Source organism: Chaetodon trifascialis, chromosome 10, assembly GCF_039877785.1.
Source record: "Chaetodon trifascialis isolate fChaTrf1 chromosome 10, fChaTrf1.hap1, whole genome shotgun sequence".
Classification (NCBI taxonomy): Eukaryota; Metazoa; Chordata; class Actinopteri; order Chaetodontiformes; family Chaetodontidae; genus Chaetodon; species Chaetodon trifascialis.
In genome coordinates, this window is record NC_092065.1 from 17,365,331 (window position 1) to 17,386,132 (window position 20,802).

Here is a 20,802-nt window from a genome sequence, read left to right on the forward strand (position 1 = left end):
CATGATCACACTCCCTAACACAGTAACATATGACTCCCTGAGGCTGCGGATGATGCGTAGCTGGAGGCTGCATTATTAATTAGATGGGCATTAAGTTGACTTTCTTACTCAGTGTGCCACAGCCACAGCGTGACGTGTGGTCTGTCTCATCTGCGGTCGTGTGGGCGAGAGATTGTGTGTCTGTGTTACAGAATATGTTCGTGCATGCCTGGGCTGGTGCTGATGGATGGGATCATGAATAAATGTGCATATTTTCAAAAGCATTAATTACAGAGATGAAATGGATACATGTGTGAGTTCATGGGCGGGGATCAGTTATGTTGGAAACGATGCAGCGTAATGTCAACGTATATCACGGCTGGCTGGTATTGATTTGGAGGAATCCAGTAACATGGCTGTGGAAACCATTAAAATGGGCTCCTGCTGAGAATATGGCATATAGAGGATCAGCTGGCATAAAGAAACAGAATTGTTTGATTCAAGCTGGGAACAAAGGCATCTGGGAGGGAAACGCAAAACAAACATTCATTGAGCTTTTAGTGAGCAAAGCAAAGAGTGCTGCCAATAAAGACGGACAAAAAAAGCAAAATGAAGTCGAGGAATGAGAGTGGGAGGGAAGGAGTGAGCAAAAGATACTGAGCAGGTAAGCTGTACAGCAAGGGTACAGCAGGAAAATAGATCTGCCTTTCCCACTTATAAAGGTTAAACACACACTAAGCCCCACTGCTTCAATTCAGCCAATAAGCCACAGGGGTGCAGCGCATGCAGCACATTCACAGTAAAGTCCATGCATAATTGATTCTAGATGCATTGATCCTAATTGTCTGTCTCGTGTTAAAGTCTTGCCCTTCAGAGGGCTAAAGGAGTTTCTTTTATTTCCTTCTGCTTAATGAAGCTGTTGCATGGGAAATCGCCAGGGGAAGAGGGTCCAGAGACTGTTGTTCATCACGTCCTCGTGATTTATCGAACACTGGTGTTCAGTCTGTTTGGTCTTCGAGAAGACCTCCGTCAGCTATTTCCAGCTGTGCACTCCACATGGTTCACAAGAAGATGCAAATGGATGTGCAGGGAGAGAAAAAGTGGATCAGAGACAAGAGAAAGATTGAAATGCAATAATATCCAGGAACCACACAGGGATGGTGACATACTTAGCGAGCCTTCTGCTGAGCCAAACCAAGAGCCCTGCTGGGTTTTTTTTTTCCATCCCGTCATCATTTTTTCATCGAAACAGCTCCTCGTTGTGTGTTGCGATCTCACAGCGTGCATGACTGACGTTCTTCGCTGATTGGCTCCATTGTGCCTTCTCATAGGTAAAAGGTCATGACTTCAAACAATTATCTCGCTCCCCTGAACGAGCCTTATCTCTGACCTCCAGGTACCAGCCTCCTCCTAGGCACTGATGCCCAATCTTTCCATGCTTCCTCGACCCTAACTGTCACACTGGGAGCAAATATGTACAAGCTGCACAACTGACCATCATGCTCCACTTCTTATCACTCAGACAGGGGCCATTGATTCCACTCTAGCTGAAGCAGAGATACAAACAGGAGCCATAGACCTTCAGCAGCGGGCTGTGTTGTTCTGTTGTTCGACTTTGATAAAAGACGCAGGGGCTCCTCACGCTTCCATCAGCCTGACCAGGCTTATTGTTGAAGGAGAGGGGATTAGATGGTGGAATGGGCATCAGGGGTCTTGCTCTGTTTCTTAACCAGGGAAAGAACAGGGCAGAGCTGAAGCCATGGGAGGACTGGCATTGTACGTGGGTACTGATATTTTATGCATGTGCATGAGCGTGTCTGCATGGCTGCAAAAGACTTTAATGCTCTTTGCTTTTTTAGCATGTCCATGGTTGCTTGTGTGTGTATGCATCACAGTGTGCATGTACTCTACAGTATGAATGTGCATGTGTGTGCGTGTGTTTGCAGGATTTATCCCACTTGATCTGAAGCCAGATCCCGGCCTGACTTGCCTGCGCCCCTCTCCTCTCTGAGCTCAGTCTTATCATAGCATGGCCTGCCAGGATGAAGTGGGCCGCTGCTCACTGTACCTTTAACAGATAAGCCATGAACAGGCTGTCCATGCTGGCCTTTGGCTGCCTGAACAGCATTGGCTGGCCTTTTGCATACTTATGGATGAGCACAGAAACAAACATAGAAACTGTGTAAACAGTTTGCTAAAGCAGAGATTTGTCTACTTTTTATTCCCAACTTATCTTTTTTCCACACCTACAGGACTTAAGCAGGCCAGATATATGCAGCAATATAGTATGATAATGCTGGTCGATCTGAAAATCTGGCAGGTTTGACGCATGGTGAAGTCTTCAGTGATTATACACGATCAGTGAGAAAATAAACCCAGGCAGAAAATACCTGGAATTATTCTTCAGCTGTCCCATTTCCTACATTGTTATTAAGAAAAAGGTCTGTATGCTCCTTAATTAATCCTGTCTGTGTAATTATGATCTCTGCCCCGAGAACTAAATGAAATGCTTTCAACTAGAACCCTCACTGAAACACAGTCTCCTGTCGCCACCGCTCCTCTGCAGATAAACTCAGCTTGAGGAATGTGTTGCTTGTGTGATCACGCATGTTCTTGTGTGTATTTGTAAGTGTGTGTGCGTGGTTTTCTTGAGTGCACAGTTTGTGTCAGAGTTAATATGAGAGCACTGCGATGTTTACTCGTCCTGCTATGAAAATCCAACAGAAACATTCAGTTTGACAGCTTGTCTTTCTTGTATTTCATGTTGCAGCCCTTTGTATTTGGATTTAAAATGCATCTTTAACCCTTTAAGATTACACCTCTGGTCGTATTATGCACCTATTTAACAATATATGCCAAAAAGAAAAGTCAGTTTCTTTGTACTATTAGGCCAAATCCAATGATGTTTTCTGCCTGTAAAACTAAATATAGCATGTAGTTACATAAGCTTAACTCAACCAGTTTCAACCTGTAACATCATCACATCCACCCATCAATCAATCTTCAGCTTTTAGTGTCACAGATCTAAGATTCATTAGTTAGCCAGCTAGCAATAACAAGGTACATTGGTGTGTCTTTGGGTGTTCGCCACCTCAAACCTTGTTCCATTTCTCCAAAGTACAGTAGTTACGGGCTTGGTGGCTAGAATTTATTCACTTTGAGGTTTCAAATTATGCGCAAGACCTTTTGCAGTGGACTGCTTCAGCACCTTCATGAAGCATAACGCCTCGTCTCTCGCTCCCCAGTGGATGCTGCTATCCCATTGGTGTATACTGTTGGGCAGCACTGATTAACCCTCCACCTCAACTGAACCTTGAACCTCCAGTTCAAAGGCTGCCTGCTCCACTACCAAGGGTGATGAAGGTGTTAAAGGAGCGTTTGAATTGAGGCTAGCATCCGGCTCTGAATCACTGTAATTCTCCATGTTTTGTTTTGACATGCCCAATTCCTCCCAGCATTATGCCCCGCCTGCCTATTCTGTAGCTGGATACTCTCAAAATGGTGTTTCATCTTGACTTACATATAATTGCACAGATATAATTTTGTATACAACATTATCTTGTGTATTTGGAAAGGGCTTGGTAATATTAAGTGAGCATTAAGTGCTCTGCTTTTGACACATGCTGAAATATGGTTAGATTAATTAACTCTGAACAATATGAAAATGATTGGATTTGAACTTCCAGTCCAAAGTATTACAATTTTCTGCACAAACAGAAAAAAAAGATGGCACATAATGCTCAACTGGATAAGTTTTCTCACAGAATCCAACACTTTGCAGATAAGAGCAAAAAAAAAAAAAAAAGGACTTTGTGTGTCGTAATGTCAGCACTGATACAATAAGCTGCACCGCACCAACCTTTTTAACCAGCTTTAATCTCATCTGTAGACCTGCCAGTCACCAGGGCACTTTGGGACAAACTCAGCAGGTGAACCTGTGAGTAGCAGCTCGAGAATGACTGACGGCTTAACTGCCACTTATACGATCAATACAGCTGACATCTACACAAGCAGCTCGCACATTCAGCCTCAAACAAGGAGCAATAACCACGCACTAATCTGATCGCTGCAGTATGTGGATGTGGGGATAGGTCTCTTCGGAGACTTGGGTAAGCACTGGCAGTCAGTAATAGGCATTTACACCAGGGTATTGTGACAACAGTGACAGCTACTGTATGCCCATTCACAGCAAGTTTTTTACACCCATGCTTTTATTATGAATTGCCCTTTCGTGCCCACCGTTTTTGTAAGAGATTTTAGTTTGATTTCCCAACAAAACAAGACACTTCCTTATTGATGTAATCATTATGACATGAGAGATTTGCAAATGTATTAGAGGAAGAAAGTACAATATTTACATTAACCTTTTCATGCCACCTCTGGAGGCTTCTTCCAGGGTTGGTCTCCCAGAATGATGTATCTTGGATACCTCGAATGTTTTCACGGGTGCATCTCCAAAGAGCTTTCAAAACATTCGCTGTGCACAGTTTAATTACCATGCAACAGTAGCAAGCAGCAACCAAAATAAGAAAAAAAAAGGAAATGGAATTTCAAATATGCCACCTGTCTCCACAGGTTGATTCTCATAGAGCGCTGAAAAATAAGCCTTGCATGTTTTGGAAAGTGTTTGGCATTATGCGCAATTTGTTAATGACTTAAAACATTCAAAGGCACAAGAAAGATGCTTTAAATTCTGCACTTTTGAAGATGTTTTCACAGTCTGGGAAAAGGTGCATACTTGGTTGTTGGTTTAGGACAGGAGCGCATTTTTCAAGTTGAAAAATCCTTTCAGTTCAAGCTCGTGATGACACACAGACCTCTGAGTGCTTTGAAGAGCTGCGAAGCAAAGGTTTTAGTTGACAGTGAAACTTAAATTAGTGGTGAGCAGAACAAAGAATCTAAAGATAACACTCGGGGATGCTGGCACTACAGCACGGTGCTCACTGCTGTACCACTCAGTTATTAAAAGACTAGCCCTGTTACACCCTGCTGCTGCCAGACTCTCAGTAATAGAGCTTCTTTTTAAGTAGTTTTTCTCCTTTACTGTGTGCCTCGAAAATAGTCGTTTTTCTCCAAATAACCATGTGACAGCATCATTTGCTGATCAACACGGCCTTATCCTCCTCTGCATCAAACACAGTCTTTCATCATGGCTTTTTTTTTTTTTTTTTTTGGAGCTTGCCTCTGGTAGTTCTCAGATGACCTTGTGTCTGACTTCTGATAAATCCGGCTTATATTAGACTCCAGCTGTAATGGAAAGAAAATGTGGGGTTTTACAGAGATTTCAGGTGTTTTTATGGTTAAGGGTGCTCATCCGCAGTCCTCGCATACTATTTTTGTAGCTCTCTTCTTTCCTTCAGCACACGCAGCAGATAAATGCGACTGGGTATTTAAATTCACTACTGTGCTTACGTAATTCTCTCCTCACCGATGTTAGCGTATTGTGGCATACTTTATTGTGTTAAATCATCCTCATGGCGGAAATATATTTCAGAGAAGATGACAAAATCCATTCACTTTCTATATTCATTTTCTGTTTGAGCTTAATGAACATCCTAATTCTCTGTGAATGTCAGCCTGAGCTCTTCTTCAACATTCAAACCCAAGTAGTGCTCGTCTGTATTGTCTGAAAGTTTTATGAGTCACTAAAACCAATTTGCCCTCAACAGTCAGACGTCCCATATCAGCCCCCTGTCACTGAGGCTGTCAGATGAGTCTGCATCTCCTCTGTGACTCCAGCGTGTCATCCTGCCTGCTGTTTTGTCAGTCTAGCTGCAGGCTACAGTTTATAATAGTCTCCTGTCCCTCCTGAGGAGGCTGGTAGAAGCCTGCGGGTCCTATGTCTGCAAACGCGCACGAGCCTGAACAGCACCCTTAATCTCCACAGGCTTGTCACTCATCTCCATCACATCTTGGCTTTGGGCGTCATCTCTTTGTGCACATCTGTCAGGTGTACGTGAGTTCAGTCTGTGTCCGCTCTCAGGCTAGCCTCCACCCCTTCCTAACTCACCTTTCGGCCCCAAAGAACAGTTGCCATGGCGACCGTACCCGTCAGGTTTGTAGGGACGGGCTCGTAGTCAAAGCCTCTCAACGATCCTGAGCAGCCTCTCACCCTCCCCATTCTTCCTTTTCCTCCAGGAACAAAATAGCCTAAATAGCCTATCCCTCACAGCCATCGAAAGGCTTTCTGAAAAAAGACAGAGAACAGCTGAAACTCAGACTTTTCTTCCTCAGCTCAACACAAAACATGTTACAAATAGAACCGTGACTGGCGCATCTGTGTTTGTGCAGCTCCTACCGTCTCTGATTCTCTGTGATGCACAAGCAAAAGTGATATTCATAGCCCATCTTTTCACCAGCGCTCTGAAGCGTGTTATTCATGAACACACCTTTCAGTCTTTCCCCACTGCGCTACAGCGTCAGCCCTTCCATCCCACGTCTCACTGCTCTCCCATGTTCCCTCAACAGCAGCAACATTAAGTCCTTTGTACTTCCACAAACTGTTCATATTGCTGTGGTATTACTGTTTCTACTTCTAGCAATATAGTACAGTCATGATTACAACAATTATTTTATAATCACAGTAAATTAAGTAATTAGAGGAATAGGTTGAGATTTGCAGAAATAGGCTTATTCACTTTCTTAGATGAGATCACTGATATGTGCACACTAAACACGAAGCTGCAGACAGCAGCCTGTTAGCATAGCTCACTGTAAAGAAAAGAGCAAGCCTGCACTGGTAAAGCAATAATTAGCATGATTTATGTCACATCCAGGTAGATAATACAGAAATATATCTATAAGCACTTACATACTGCACTGTATATGCACATATATGCTCACAAATATTCGAAAGAGCAAACATACACATACATCATCTGTACATATTAAGCATTAACTATATGTAGTTCTCTTATGCCTGTCCCAAGCGTACCGGCATCATCATTATAGTAAAGCAGTAACTGTCGTCTCTGCTGTTGTTGGTTATTAAATGAGTATAATAACTTTAATAATAATCTTTAATCTCAATGCTTGTTGTGGTCATACTTAATTTATCAATTGTACCACTTTTTAATCCCTTCGTTGCACAGTATTTCATAGTCATCATGTAACCTTTTTGAATAGCTGCTCCTTAAATCTATCAGTCGGTCGTTTTCTTTTCATCTGCCCCTCAATGTCCCTGTCATGCGCTCCCCAGCTATCCCTCCGCTCTCCTCCTTGTTCTCCTCCTCCTCTTCCTCTTCCTGTGTGGATGTTCTCTCGATGCTAAAGTCATCCATTAACTCCAACCCACCTCCCCTGCAATCTTCTAGCAACTCACAGTAAGCTGTGACTGAGTGTTATGGCGGGGGGGGGGGGGGGGGTCTGATAGTGGCGAGCAATGGAGCAGACAAGTTATTACAGGACAGGCAAATAGAGGCCCGATGAAGCATGAAAACCTCCCTTCCCCAAAGCAACACTCACACACACTCACACACACACACACACACACACACACACACACACACACACACACCGGGAGATATACAGACAGACAGAGGGACAGAATTAGAGGCAGACAGTAATAACAAGGGCAAACACATACAACACATGCACTTTCCCTGCTCTCTTCCATGGAACCATAAAGACATGCAGAAGTTGTTAATGAGAAAAAAAAGGCAGGCTTCGGGTACTATGCATACACACACACACACACAGCCTGCCCATTAATTCCTTCTTCTCTCTGCATGCTAACGAGAACAGACATATAGTACATGACAGGGCACAGCAACAGGAACAGGGTGACAGCATGGGACATGAATATTAATACTGGGATGCCGAAGGGATCTGAAACAGTCCTGTCACAGAACAGTTAACATGCTTTGCTTCCCAGTGTGGCTTGGCAGAGCAGCTTTCAATCAATCAATCTTTCATGTCCCACCAGGGGAAAGTTTGTTGGCAGCGAGGTTTTATGGAAACAATATCACATAACAGAGGACAACAAGGGTGATCACACACTAAGGGGAAGGGTGAAAACCCTAAGATCTCCAGGGAGCGGGGGTTTAAAATGAGATTAAAGAGTCACAAAAGTTCAACGACCAGCATCCCATTTTCTATAATGCAAGAGTTAAGTGTGTCGATGGCGCTCATTCTCTTGTTTAAATTGCGGCGTGAAATTATTATGCAGTTGCTCAAATGGCTTGGGCAGGTCAGAGCGATAAAGTATTTAATTTGCCACAAATACATCGTGTCAAGCAGCAACCTAATGAAAAATCCAATGTGCTTTCATTGAGGAAATTGGACCTCTGTTTCCAGGTCTCTGCCAGATAAAATATACCTTCGCGTTTCATAGTTCCTCAGCGAGGATGCCTGTATCGAAAGCCATTTATCAGTGTTGCCTGAGTGGAAATGTCTCATCGGTAAGGTGCAGCACACAAACAAACACCATACATCTCCAGTGCTATAGTGAAAACATGTGAGCGGGGACGGAGGTGAGGAATGCACCCCATTTATGTGGAGGAATTAAAGATTGATCTGTATCTGGGTGGCTTGTCTCAATGATGGAGATTTTATGTTAATGGCAGGTGGTAGGGCACACAAACACTATCAGCACATCTCTGCATCAGCCAGACCACCTCTGGAGTTGATCTGGCTTGCAGAGTGACTGGATGCATCCGACGGTGTGTGCTCATGAGTTAGAAATAAAATCACGACAGGCTCCGCTGTGAGCCAAAGTGATGTACCGAAAAAGGACAATTCTCATCTCCAAAGTCAACAAGAAAACACTGAAACATTCACAGTTGCTGCAAAACAAAACTGCTCTGAAACCAACTTGTTTAGAGACAGAAAAGATGCAGTCTGCACAGTAACACCGACAGGTTTTTTTTTTTTTTGTTAATGTTAATAGAAGAACCTCCCGACTTTCCACCTACTCGCTTAACATGTACGCAAAAAATGTAACCAAATCACAATGCAGGAATAAATGCCATGTGTTACACTACAGATGAAGACTAAAGTTTTACAGCAGGCATAAATTGGGTCAAGAAAGATGGTAAAAGCGGGATAGTTTCATTTTTATAATCCTTTTTAGCAAAGTTTATTGTGACCATAACCACCGCAGCCACTTTTAAGAGTTTGTTTTTCGCCCGCTAGATTCCTCACTGCTCATAGTGCTGTCTGGAGAGAATAAAGGCACGAGTGCACCAAACAAGCCACAAGTTGCTGTTTGTAGTTTCCCCCCTACCATTTTTTTTTTTTTTGTCAGATTTCTCCACCATGTGGAATGGCTTTAGTTGACTCACTCTGGACCAGGATGAAAGGATTTTTTGGGATTTTGTTTGTGTTGCTGTTTTTACTCGTATGATCATCTGAAAGCAGTCTGTGTGCGAATGTGTGGGTGCGTGGTTGTGTTTGAACTTTGTTTCACATGAGCTTACTGTATGGTCAGTTGATTAGGTGAAGATTAATGCTTATGCACATGAACATATGTGCCTGGTTGGCGTGCACTGTGTATGTGGGGACTGTAGGTTACTTGCATGTGCTTGCAGGTGTTTGGAGGCTGATGTCATGCCCCCTCAACCCAATGCATGCCTTTTCTCTACTCTGGATGCACGCCCAATGTAATGGATGTGTGTGTGTGTGTGTGTGTGTGTGTGTGTGTGTGTGTGTGTGTGTGTGTGTGTGTGTGTGTGTGTGTGTGTGTGTGTGTGTGTGTGTGTGTGTGTGTATCCATGTATTACTCACATTGTGGGGACAAAAATCTGTTTACACAGTCACATGTGGGGACTCACCTTACTTGTGGGGTCAAAATATAGGTCCCACAATTTAAATCATTACATTTTAGGGTGAAGACAGAGGATATGGTGACAGGTTAGGTAAGGTTAGGTTAAGTATAGGGTTAGGAATAGGCAAAAAGTGGTTAGGTTAGGGTTAGGGTAAGTCGCCAGGAAATGAATGTAATTCTATGTAATGTCCCCACAAGTGATGAAAACCTCACGTGCGTGTGTGGGTTGCCAATTAAGCATGAGGAGCATCTGCCCCCTAGTGGTTTTATTCTTTTCTCTTCTCATGGTCCCTTCAATCATACAGGATTTAATGCGCTGAGCCTGTCACCGTTTCTGCGCCTCATTTTATCACTCTGTTGTTCACTCTGGCAACCGAGCTGCCAAATGAGCCAGCAGCCCCACACCTGTAATTAGCGTCAGCCAAAGTGACTCTGCAACAAGGAAATGCACCGCTGTGACCAGCCTCTATCAGCTGAAGACAGCTGGGCTCGACACGTAGCAGGAAATCCTGGAGTGCCGAAACCAGAGGACGATTACTTTTTTCTCCCCACTTTGGACTCCTTTTCAAGATGCCACTTTGTGAATGTGAAATTAGTCTTCAGTGCATAGGGGAAGTACGGCACATCTGTGCAGGCCCCATCGTCTCCCTCAGGAATGAGCCAGAGGGGGGGAAATATCTCCATTCCCTTTATTCAGAGGCGTTTTAAGTGTGGCAATTAAGATATGTGGAGTCTTTTATTAGCCCCGACTTCTTTTCATTTTATTTCGCTCATTCATTTTCCGTTGAGCGTATCCTGACAGTTGTTAGTTAGCATATTCAGTGGAAGGTAGCCAATCAGGATAAAGGAATGTGCTCAAAAAAACGCTTGTATCTCAGCAACCCAACAGCATGTCTGCTGCTGATCCGCAGCATAGTTTGATTAAAGACAGACAAAGGGGTGCTTCAGAGCTTGTTTTAATCACTGCCTGCTCAATAGCCTATTGTGCACCAACATCGGCCCTCAGTTTGCTTCAGTAGCTGCAAACACTTTTCTATTTCTGGGCCTGTTCTATGTGTGCAACAATATTCAGTCTCATCTTGTTCTCTCAATGGATTTCTGTTTTAATTTCATTTTTAGAGACATATTTGATGACTAAGCATCCCTTATATTTGGCTATTGAAATATACAGTCGAAATAATCCTGTGCCCCAGTGTGTATTTATCTCTTGGTATCGTAAATGTGTGTCAAAAAATACATTTTGAGAATCATATGTCAAAATCCGTATGTGCTCTTCCTGTAAAGCACTGAAATATTTGTGATGACTCATTGTGAACCCGGGGTAGAACATATACATTTCTCGACCATGAGCTCGTTGGTTGTAGTAACTAGCAGAGTGATATAGGAGATGTGTGTTTGGATCTAGGTCAGTAAAAACTTTTATATTTGCAAGATTGCACGGTTGACGTCTAATTTTGTCGAATTCTTTCACATCATCCTCCTAGAAACAGGCGAGATGTCCACAGAGGCTGACAGTCGCTCAGCCACACCCACTTTTGAGCCGTCCAATAACATCTGAAGGATTTGATTTAAATCCCTCTGACAACTAAACACATTTCTTTCACTTTGCCGAAAGTAAAACACATTCAAACTTCCATTTCAGTGTGACTTTAGGACAAACATATTTCAATTAAAAGATAAACGTGTCTGTATTGTTTTCTACAAACAGCATGAAACTGCACTATTTCTGAATTACTTAACAGCCATTATATACTCTTATATAGAATATTATTTATGACTGGGTTCCTTTTCTTTCACGCAAAAGTATAAGAAAAAAAATGAAACTGTCTCAGGAAATAAGGATCGTTAGCCAGATTTGGAAAGGATGGCGCAAAGATGTAGAAGAGAGCAAAAGTACAAAAAGGGATTCAGGCAAAAAGAGTGCGTTCCTGGTACTGAAGGCATACAGCGGGGGGCCTGTGTGACTCTGTCACTTGTAATAGATTTAAGGCTAGTTTGCAGCAGCATGTGTGGAGTTCAATTTTCTTATTCTGTGTTAGAGGAGATGAGATGTGAGCACATGATAGGCCTATTTCAAGAGAGAGACACTGTATGCTTATCTCGCCTCCCTCTACCTCTGTTTCTACTTCTGCCCTCTTTCAGTTCCTCTCCTCTGTCCACTGTTGTGCTGTCTGTGACCTCTCTATGTCCCTATAATTCTCTCCTCTCACGCACGGGTAATAAGATTGATGCAGGTGGCAGATAATGAAATGCAAAGAGAGTGGTGGACTATTGGAGAGGGAAAAAGCAGTGAGAGAGGGGACAAGGCGGCAAAGTGGAAAAAAGTGGAGAAAGATTGAAAAAGAGATTTGATAGGTTTTTGCTTTTGATAAGAATTTTATTGAGTGCATAATACAGGGCGAGTGCAGTTTTTGTATATCATAAAGGCGAGGTACATGTCATCTTCATGACAGTAAATTACCAGCAAGAGCGGAGCAGAGTGGAATAGCGGGTGGAGAGGAGAAGGGGGAGCTATGGAAAGCACAAAGCAGAGGGGGAGGAAGAGGGAGGCATTAGAGCAGAAACGAGAGGGGGAAACAAAAAGCACATGTGGTGGCGAGGAGGTGGGAGGGGAGGACAGGGGATAGGAGGGGAGAGATGTGGGGAGAAGGCACTCTGATGTAATTAAAGTGGTTGAGTTGAAAGGCTGCAGCCCCCCACCCCTCCCCATGGCTCTATATATGGAAGGGTTATGAGTTTATGAATACAGTATAGAAGCACTGTTGGAGGTGCCAATATCACTGGGAGAGCTGCAGAGTGAGGTTATTGATGTGGAACACAAGTATATCTGTGTCCAGCACCTTCAATCATGCAGCCATAGCTGGACATGCCCCAAAAATATTCTGAAGGTGGCGTCATGTTCACCCCCTCCAGATGGAATCCTGATAATTTACCACTCACTGATCCACTCACAGAATGGCAGCCGCACTGTGTTTCACAGACTGCCAGTATTTGAAAAGTTACTTGATATTGAAAACATAATAACATTCAAAATAGTGTCTCTGCTTCTGTTAAAGCAGCCTTGAAGTCCAGCAATGTCTGGCCATCAAAAAGAGTCCATTCCTTCAAATTCAATTCCAGCAGCCCATCTCCGAAAAGGTTAAAATGTCGAAATTGTTGCAATATTTTGTTCATGCAGTTGAATAGTCGGTGTTTAGGTCAGCATGGTCAAGTTTGCATCTGTACAACTACCACATGGAGTGGCAAAACAGCCAAAACAGTGGCATAGAAGGGTCAAGATAAGGAGAATACAGGATAAAAAATAGAAATCAACCATGTATATGTACATTATGTACAGAGTCTACAAATACTAATTGCCATAAAAATACTACTGCCCATAAAAAAAACTATTGCCGGCTGGAGCTGCCACTCGTGCGGCACCACCTTGAGCACTTAAGCTAACTATTTATTACTTTTAGCTAACTATATCAACCATTTATCCATTATCTTCAGCTAACTATTTGACCTCTTCTGCTTGCTTGCATGTTACCACCTTTCAATGGAAGTACTCTTTCGCATACAAACACCTCTAGTTGGCTCTTGACTGACTGTAAGCCTGCAGCAGATCTTAAGAATTTCAATTTTTGATATGTCACTGTAGACTTATGTGAAATTGAATGAGCTAAAAGGGAAGCTTCCTTCACTTTGGACTGTACCCCTTCTGAAGTCAACAGCGTCCAGCAGCTTTGCCATTGGTCGACAGCCCGATTGTAGCCTACTTGAGCCTTTCGTGTCAAGTTTGAGAAGACAGGAAAGCCTCTGGTGAACTTTGATGTTCAACTTTGATCCTGACAGTTCCATCAAATAAATTTGATACAGTAACACTGTCAGAGAGGCTGGCGGGACCAGGCGCTGTGAGCACACACTGTATGAGCTCACCATTCACAAGAAATTTGGGTGAAAGCCAATAAACATAATGATGTTCACTGCTTTGAAATACCTGTCTTATCTATGTGTCAGTCAGATGGTTTTTAGTTGTTTTTTTTTATAAGAGGCAATATGTGTTGAATATTGATCCATAAAATGTAAAATCAGAGTTATGAGTGTGTGGCTTCTCCCTTTTTTCCTTTGATGTACCCTACACACAACATCTGGCTCAGCTATCCAGGACTTTGATGTGTGAATCCATTCTTCATCGAGAATAAATTTATAGGCAGAAGCTAAGATTTGCAGATAGAAACCAATGGAAACATCCTGAGTGGTACTGCTATCAAAGGACATAAAGTGTCCGTAAGGTATGATTTGAACTCTTCTTTTATCAATCTGAATTACCAATGTTATTGTGAGCCCCCCCACGTAGCTTTGCATGTGACGATCTACTAACAGCTCAAATTGTGAATGTGAGGCTCGGTCACACACACAGGGGGAGGGAGCTGCTGGCTTGCTTCAGTCTCTTTTTCTCTGTGTCTTTTCATCTCCTGTGTGATTTGAAACAGCCTTTCAGGCCTCTATCGCTAATGTACCGAATAGGTTCTCATTGTTAATGTTACAGCATTATGAGTTCCTTTTGTGTGTGTTTCTCTCTGCCCTCAGAGGATTGCACTGAAACATGATAGGCAGCATAGGGTGGCAGCGGTGGGATCTCTTTATTTGTGCTTTTTGCGAGGTAATTATGATAATAATTCTTCTTTGTTTTGGCTTTTCTCTGCTGAGAGTCCAGTTCATAGTTAATTGGTAGCGTGAAGGACTAGCCACTTTTAAATCACAAGGGAGGGGTCGAGGGGCCTTGTTTATTGGCTGGTGCCTGGTTGGGGCAGAGAGCGGGTGGAGCATCTGAATTAGATTAGATTTAATTAAGGCATGGGGCCCCTGACTACACACTGGTACGTAAATAGGCTGTATGCCAGGCTAGTTGTGGTTGGGAATTCAACAGTATCTGCGCACACACGCACACACAAACACAAAGACATACTGCTGAAGACTCCCACAGGCCTTCAAGGTCAGATAGACAGAGGAAACATGCAGCATGGTGCCTGAAAGAAAGAGAAAACAAGTTAAAAAAAAAACAAAAAACCTTCTCTCTAATAATAACTTACAGCTTAGTCCACACAGGTGCTCTGACACACTGAGCTATAGTCTCTCTCACCCCCAGCACCCTTTTCTCTACTAAAGCAATAGTTTGGCATTTTGGGAAATGCACCTACTTGTTTTCTTGCTGAGAGTAAGATTAGAAGATTGACACCACCACAGCATCTTAGCATAACAAAAACCGAAATGTGAAAATGACGCATTGCATTGTCGCAGGGGTCATGCGCCAGACTATTTCTTGGAAAGGCACAGTGGCTTCCTGGATGAGCCTAGACTCCAGGAAGTCAAGAAGCCAAGAAGTAGTCTGGCACAAAAGTGTGGTGATACCTCCATTTGTTTTCACAGATTAAACAAATAGAGCCAGGGTGTTTCGACCTGTCCTGTTTGAAGTGTTTATGCTAAGCTAAGCGAGCCAGCTACTGGCTGTAGGATCATATTTATTGTACACACATGAGCGTGATATCGATCTTCTCACCTGACCCTTGGCGAGAAGGCAAATAAGTGGATCTCCCAAAATGTGGGGCTATTCCTTTAAGTATACATTGTGGTCACTATCAATGTATGCTTCTGGTACATATGAACTTGTTCTACTGGAATCAGAAAGTGTTCTTTCTTTTTTGATCTGACCTATAACTCAGTACTACGTGTTTGATTTCTCTGAACTCATGCAGCTCTAGCTTGTATGTTTGGGGGGGGTCGGGGGTCTCTACCCTGTGCTAAACACAATATCCCCCAAGAGCCTGTAAGTCTGTATAAGCCTGGAATACTTCAAAAAGCTCCAAAAAGGCTTGCCAGCTTTGCAGTGTCAAGGGATCTAATCCTTACAGATGGTAGCATTTTCAGACTATTGATTCAACCTCAAGATATCTTGTAATGGTCATTTCCTGGCAAGCTTTCTGGGCAATATCCACGACTGTCTGTGTGATGGCCAGTGGACAGAGATGTGCAACCTTTTAAGCGTATATTAGGCCTTAATGTACATAGTCTGTTAAGCAGAAACCTAGAAACCTCGAACACAGAACATTGAAAGTACTTCGATGAGTGTTTTGAACTTTTAGGAGGCACACAGAGGTTTGATGGTTACAGCCCCCTGAGGCATTAGTGTAATTTGAACTGAAACAGCAACTGTAAAATACTTTTATCTGGCTCATTCCTCATTAGCTCAGGCTTACTGCAGCTCAGTAATAAACAGGAGTCTTTTCACCCTCCCTCCCTCTCTCCTTAATACAACAACAATAGTGCTGCTGGTAAGACCAGCAGAAACACCATTTACATGGGCCTCACCCTGAGTGCCTGATTGAAATTCTCACACTGTAATATCAGTCAGCGGAAATGTTTAAGTGCTATTCCCCTCATCCCATCTGGAATAATAAACTGCACTGCTCTCTGGCATCACAGTCGTCCCTTTCCTCATTTCAGGCCGGGTGTTGGCTGCTCTGCATCTCTTACTGCTGGCCAACTCTCTCACGGTGAACTTAAAGTTCCCTGAGGTGGTTCGCAGACACCCCCTTTTGCCTGCGACAAACATGGTAATCTGTGGCAGCCCCTGGTGTTCGTATGCCTACTGTGCGTTCGTCTGTCATTGCAGAGCAACTCACGTCGTGTTTTATCTAAAACTGCTTTGAGCTGTTTTGTCCTCACAAAGAATTATTTAGCCTCTCTGTTCTGTCTCTTTCTTCTTATTAAAGAGTGAGGTCCCTCCGTTTGAACTAGGGGCTCAGAACTAGCCTCTGCACTGTACGCGATGTTCCGTTTGTTCTCCTTGTTTCTGGAAGCTCTTGGGGGGAGTCTGACTGCTGTTATGCTTATTATTTAGTGCTCTCATCTCCAGGAGTGGCTGCCTCCATTGAATCACACAAAACACATTTTCAGAATGAACCTGGAAACAATTTACTGCTTAATATCCGTGCCTCTCTCCTTCCCTCCCTCCTCCATTCCCCTGGCTCTGCAAGCCCACAACTCATCCTCCTGTTTCCTCAAACTCTCGTTCCTTTAAATAATTTTCCTCTCCCTCCTCATCTCCATCCTTGCTTCTTCCGTACCGCTCTGTCACCGTCCCCGCCACCACTCATCCTCCCTTTTCCCCATCCTCCTACACCATTCTCAACTTGCTCTTCATCTCCTTCCTCTCTCCTGCAGAAGCTCCGGGGCAGGACTTTGTGACACTGGACTATCGTCTGCGCTACTACCCCAGCATCACTTACGCTGTCATTGGCAGTGCCGTTATCTTCGTCCTGGTGGTGGCGTTGCTAGCCTTGGTGCTCCACCACCAGAGGAAGCGGAGCGTCCTGCTGCCCAGAGGAGTAAGAGGGAGCTCGCATCACCACCACCAGCCCCTGCTGCTGTCCCGCCTGGTCATCTTGGACCGGGGCCACGTCCACTCCGGAGGTCCAGGACTCTCCCCTGGCTCTCCCACCGCAGTGGGCCAGTATCGCTCAACTCCTCAGGCACTGCAGCTGCTGTCCGGTACCCTGTATCCCTCCGGACTCTCCATGGACTCACCTCCGTCATACTCACAAGCTGTTCTGGATGTCAGGTAAAAGGAATAATAATTCTCACAGCTGCATGGAAGTTTATCATCTTTTGCCTGTATCTGTAAAGCTAGCTTTGCACTGTACTCTGTGTATACTGTGGCAAAGTATAATATGTTTATGATTTTAATAAAGCATGATATGACATGTTTCCTTAACTATGGGTTCTTATATCATGGTGTTATTTAGTCAGAAATCATCCTGAATCTTTGCTCGTCCCAGTCAAAAATATTCATTGTGCAATCCACGTGTAGCTCATGGCCCTGACATCATATTCTCCCTCTGTTTTGTTTTGTTTTTTACCCTTTAGTCGCCCTCCCTGGTTTGATCTTCCTCCTCCTCCATACCTCTCAGATGGAGAGCTTCCATCAGAGGGCGAGCTGCCTCAGTACGAGGGCCCACAAGAGCCTTTGAGCCACCCCACAGCACATCCCTCAGCACCCTCCACACCCAGAACTGTGGCCTCGGGCGCACAGCCAAGCTCAAGCTCCAGAGAGGAGTCGGACCAGCTGTAGCCGCTCTCTTGTAGAACTTAGAGACTGTAGTTGGACTGCAGAGACTGCAGGACTGAAGGACCAGGCTGCGGGGCCACATGAGGCCAGGACGGTCCAAAGCAGAGACCTGCTGAGGAGAATCAAGAGACAATGAGAGACTGTAGACTAAACAGTGCCCTTAACTCGCTGCCCACACATCGGCTTTCAGAAGCACTGGACGGAGACAAGCTCATCCTGCTACACCAATCTTGTATGCCGGCTCCCCCTGCTGGGCTCATGGCTGCACTACACCTTAATCCGATACACATTCACTTGTCATCAGTTCAGTTGAATTGTGCTCCCCTTGAAGAGATACTGTGTACGATACCTAACAGTGACCCTAACCTGCACCTCCAGAGAGGTAGGAGTTCAACTGCCAATCACTGACATGTTCATGATCCAATCATATATGATGATAGCACCTGAAGTGATCATTGTGATGTAGTATAATCATGAGAGGTAGTGTTCTTTGGCAGCATGAGGACGGCTGTGTCATATTCTGATTCTCCTCCCTGTACTTCACATTTCACATCTACCACACTTTCCATAGTGGAGTTTATAATGTAAGTTTTGTTGTATTAAAACTGTAAACTAACTGAATGCTAGATAAAATCTGTACTGTCGAGAGTTACTGATACATTTGATGACTTACTGTTCTTAGATGATTTTAGCAGTCGCATGTTCAAATAGTTTAACAGAAGCACATGCAGTTGTGACATAGAAGAGCAGCTCAATCAGAGGTACTCAAAAGAAAATTGACTATATGGCTACAGTGAACTGATTATAGTAAAAGCAGCATTTTGTTGCTTCTTTAGTGGTACTTCAGACGCACATTGTTGTCACCAAGTAGTCGGAAAAATATGCATCTAAAAAAAAGCATTATGCTTTTTTTACAGTATTTTTCACACTCTTGTCGTTTGGTCAAATTCAAGCTACAAGTGTGAAGAGGACCATTGAGGTTTTTTAAAAATAATGCTGAGCAGAAATTATAGAATTATGTCCTTACCAAGTGAGTTTCATAAATCATTCCTCCATGGAAAAGATCCACCTCTGATGGCAACAATAACTTTTTATTACATTTCCATTTGAAGACCAACAATGTATGTAGAGACAAAAAAGAAATTCATTGCCAGTTTGGCAGTTAGTGCCTTTATATGTGACATGTTTGTGGGCACAAACAGCCTTTTTAAAACATTTTAAAACAGCAGCTTGGTCTGATATTTTACAGTAAGCTCGCATGACAACACACAGTACATTTAAGGCTATCTGAGATCAGATTGTTCAAATTTTGCTTGAGATTTTTTAGTGTACATAACTGGTTATGAGTCATTCTGGAAAATCCTGCTCAGTTGTATCAGACAATGATGATGAAATCGACTCTGTATCTGAAGGATGTGTGTTCATAGATCTTCTCATGTCTTTTGACCTTTGTTCGTTCGTTTCATAGCGGTTTGTTTGACACTGTACATAGGAGCCAGGCAAAGTAAGGAAAGCTATTTAAAAGCAGAGTTTAAAGTGAGAGATGAATGTGTAAATGTGGTTATGCTTTGCATTTTCCTTTTCCTCAAGAGCCAGCAGTGCTAATGCAGGCACAAGAAATACAATCAAACCAAAGATAATCATTATTCACCTTAACCCAATGCTATTACCCTCCAAAGGAATGATTATGTGTCACAACTGTTTATACGATTATTATATTCAAATGTGCAACGGTTTATTGAGGAAAACAGAATTCATGTTATTTGCTGTAACTGGAAGACATTTCTCAGGACTAAATTTATACCAGTCTGTCTGTTCTGTTGTTTATATCTTGGCTCTGTTTTAAGGAATGTTTAAGATCAAATTCCATTTTCTTTCTCTGATTTGATCTCATGAGTTATTTACATATTTGTGACGCTGTCACATCATGATCTTTTTATCTCATGTATTCTGTACATTGAAAGTAATATAAAATTCGGTCACTCAGTTTGTGTGTGTATTAGTCTTCCCGGAGATTTAATGTTACATTTTCTCAGCAACTCAATATATTGTCAGCATCTGTTTTGCAAAGTCTGCAGCTGTGCCGCCAGCCTGTGCCCCAGACAGACAAACCTTAGATCACAGACCCCTGAATGATAAAGACTCAGTAGCAGGAGCGCCATCTGATTCTCCACCGTGGGTGGAGAGAATGACACTTTCTGTGGTGGAAGTGTTCAGTATGCAGATTGCTTCCTGAAGACCGAATCATGATGTGAAAGTACAGAAGTGTTATCAGCTAAATGTACTTATCGAAAGTATCAAAAGTAAGTACTTGTTCTGCAGTAAAAATGGCCTCTCTTACAGAAATAGTATCATTTATCACATCAGATTGTTAATATTGATGCATATCAGTGCAAAAGTCGCATTTCACTATGGTAGCTGGTCAAGGTGGAACTACTTTTAGCGACTTAATATACACTCAGTTTAGTTCAGTGGTGCCCAACCTCAGGGTCAGGCCCACCTCTCACAAGATTAATCTGCGGGGTTGTGAGATGATTAATGGGCTGGGAGGGGAATGGGAAAAAAAGTTCATATTTTGGACTCAGCCCAAATTTGGACAATTTTGACTGTCATTTAAATGAAACTGTGTAAGAATGCACTTTTTTGTAAAGGGTCTTGGAACTACTTGTCTAACCTTAACTTTGATAATGTATCATATGTTATTAAGTAAAATTTCATCTGCAGTGTAACTAGTTACCCTATCTGTCACATAAGTACAAGTACATACAAGTAGTGCTGCAAAATGTAAAGATAAAAGATATCTCCTTATGAAGCCTTTAATCACTTTTAGAGAGCCTCTGCTGATGTGAAGTACTAGTCAAGAGACAGCCAATAAAATCAAAGTAACTATTATTTAGCTGGAAAGCTCTTGAGTCATCTCAAGTATCCATATTTTTCCTCCATGCCTGAA

At 43.1% G+C, this 20,802-nt stretch overlaps 1 protein-coding gene across 1 annotated transcript in view; it reads left to right on the forward strand.

The window, feature by feature from the left end:
- ldlrad3 (low density lipoprotein receptor class A domain containing 3) overlaps nt 1-19,999 on the forward strand; it is a 73,117-nt gene extending 53,118 nt beyond the window's left edge. The window contains exons 5-6 of the mRNA XM_070972348.1: nt 16,949-17,345; nt 17,651-19,999. Coding sequence (XP_070828449.1) covers nt 16,949-17,345; nt 17,651-17,855 — 602 coding nt within the window. The 3' untranslated portion in view covers nt 17,856-19,999. The remainder of the gene's footprint in view (nt 1-16,948; nt 17,346-17,650) is intronic.
- Nucleotides 20,000-20,802: the final 803 nt, after the last annotated feature.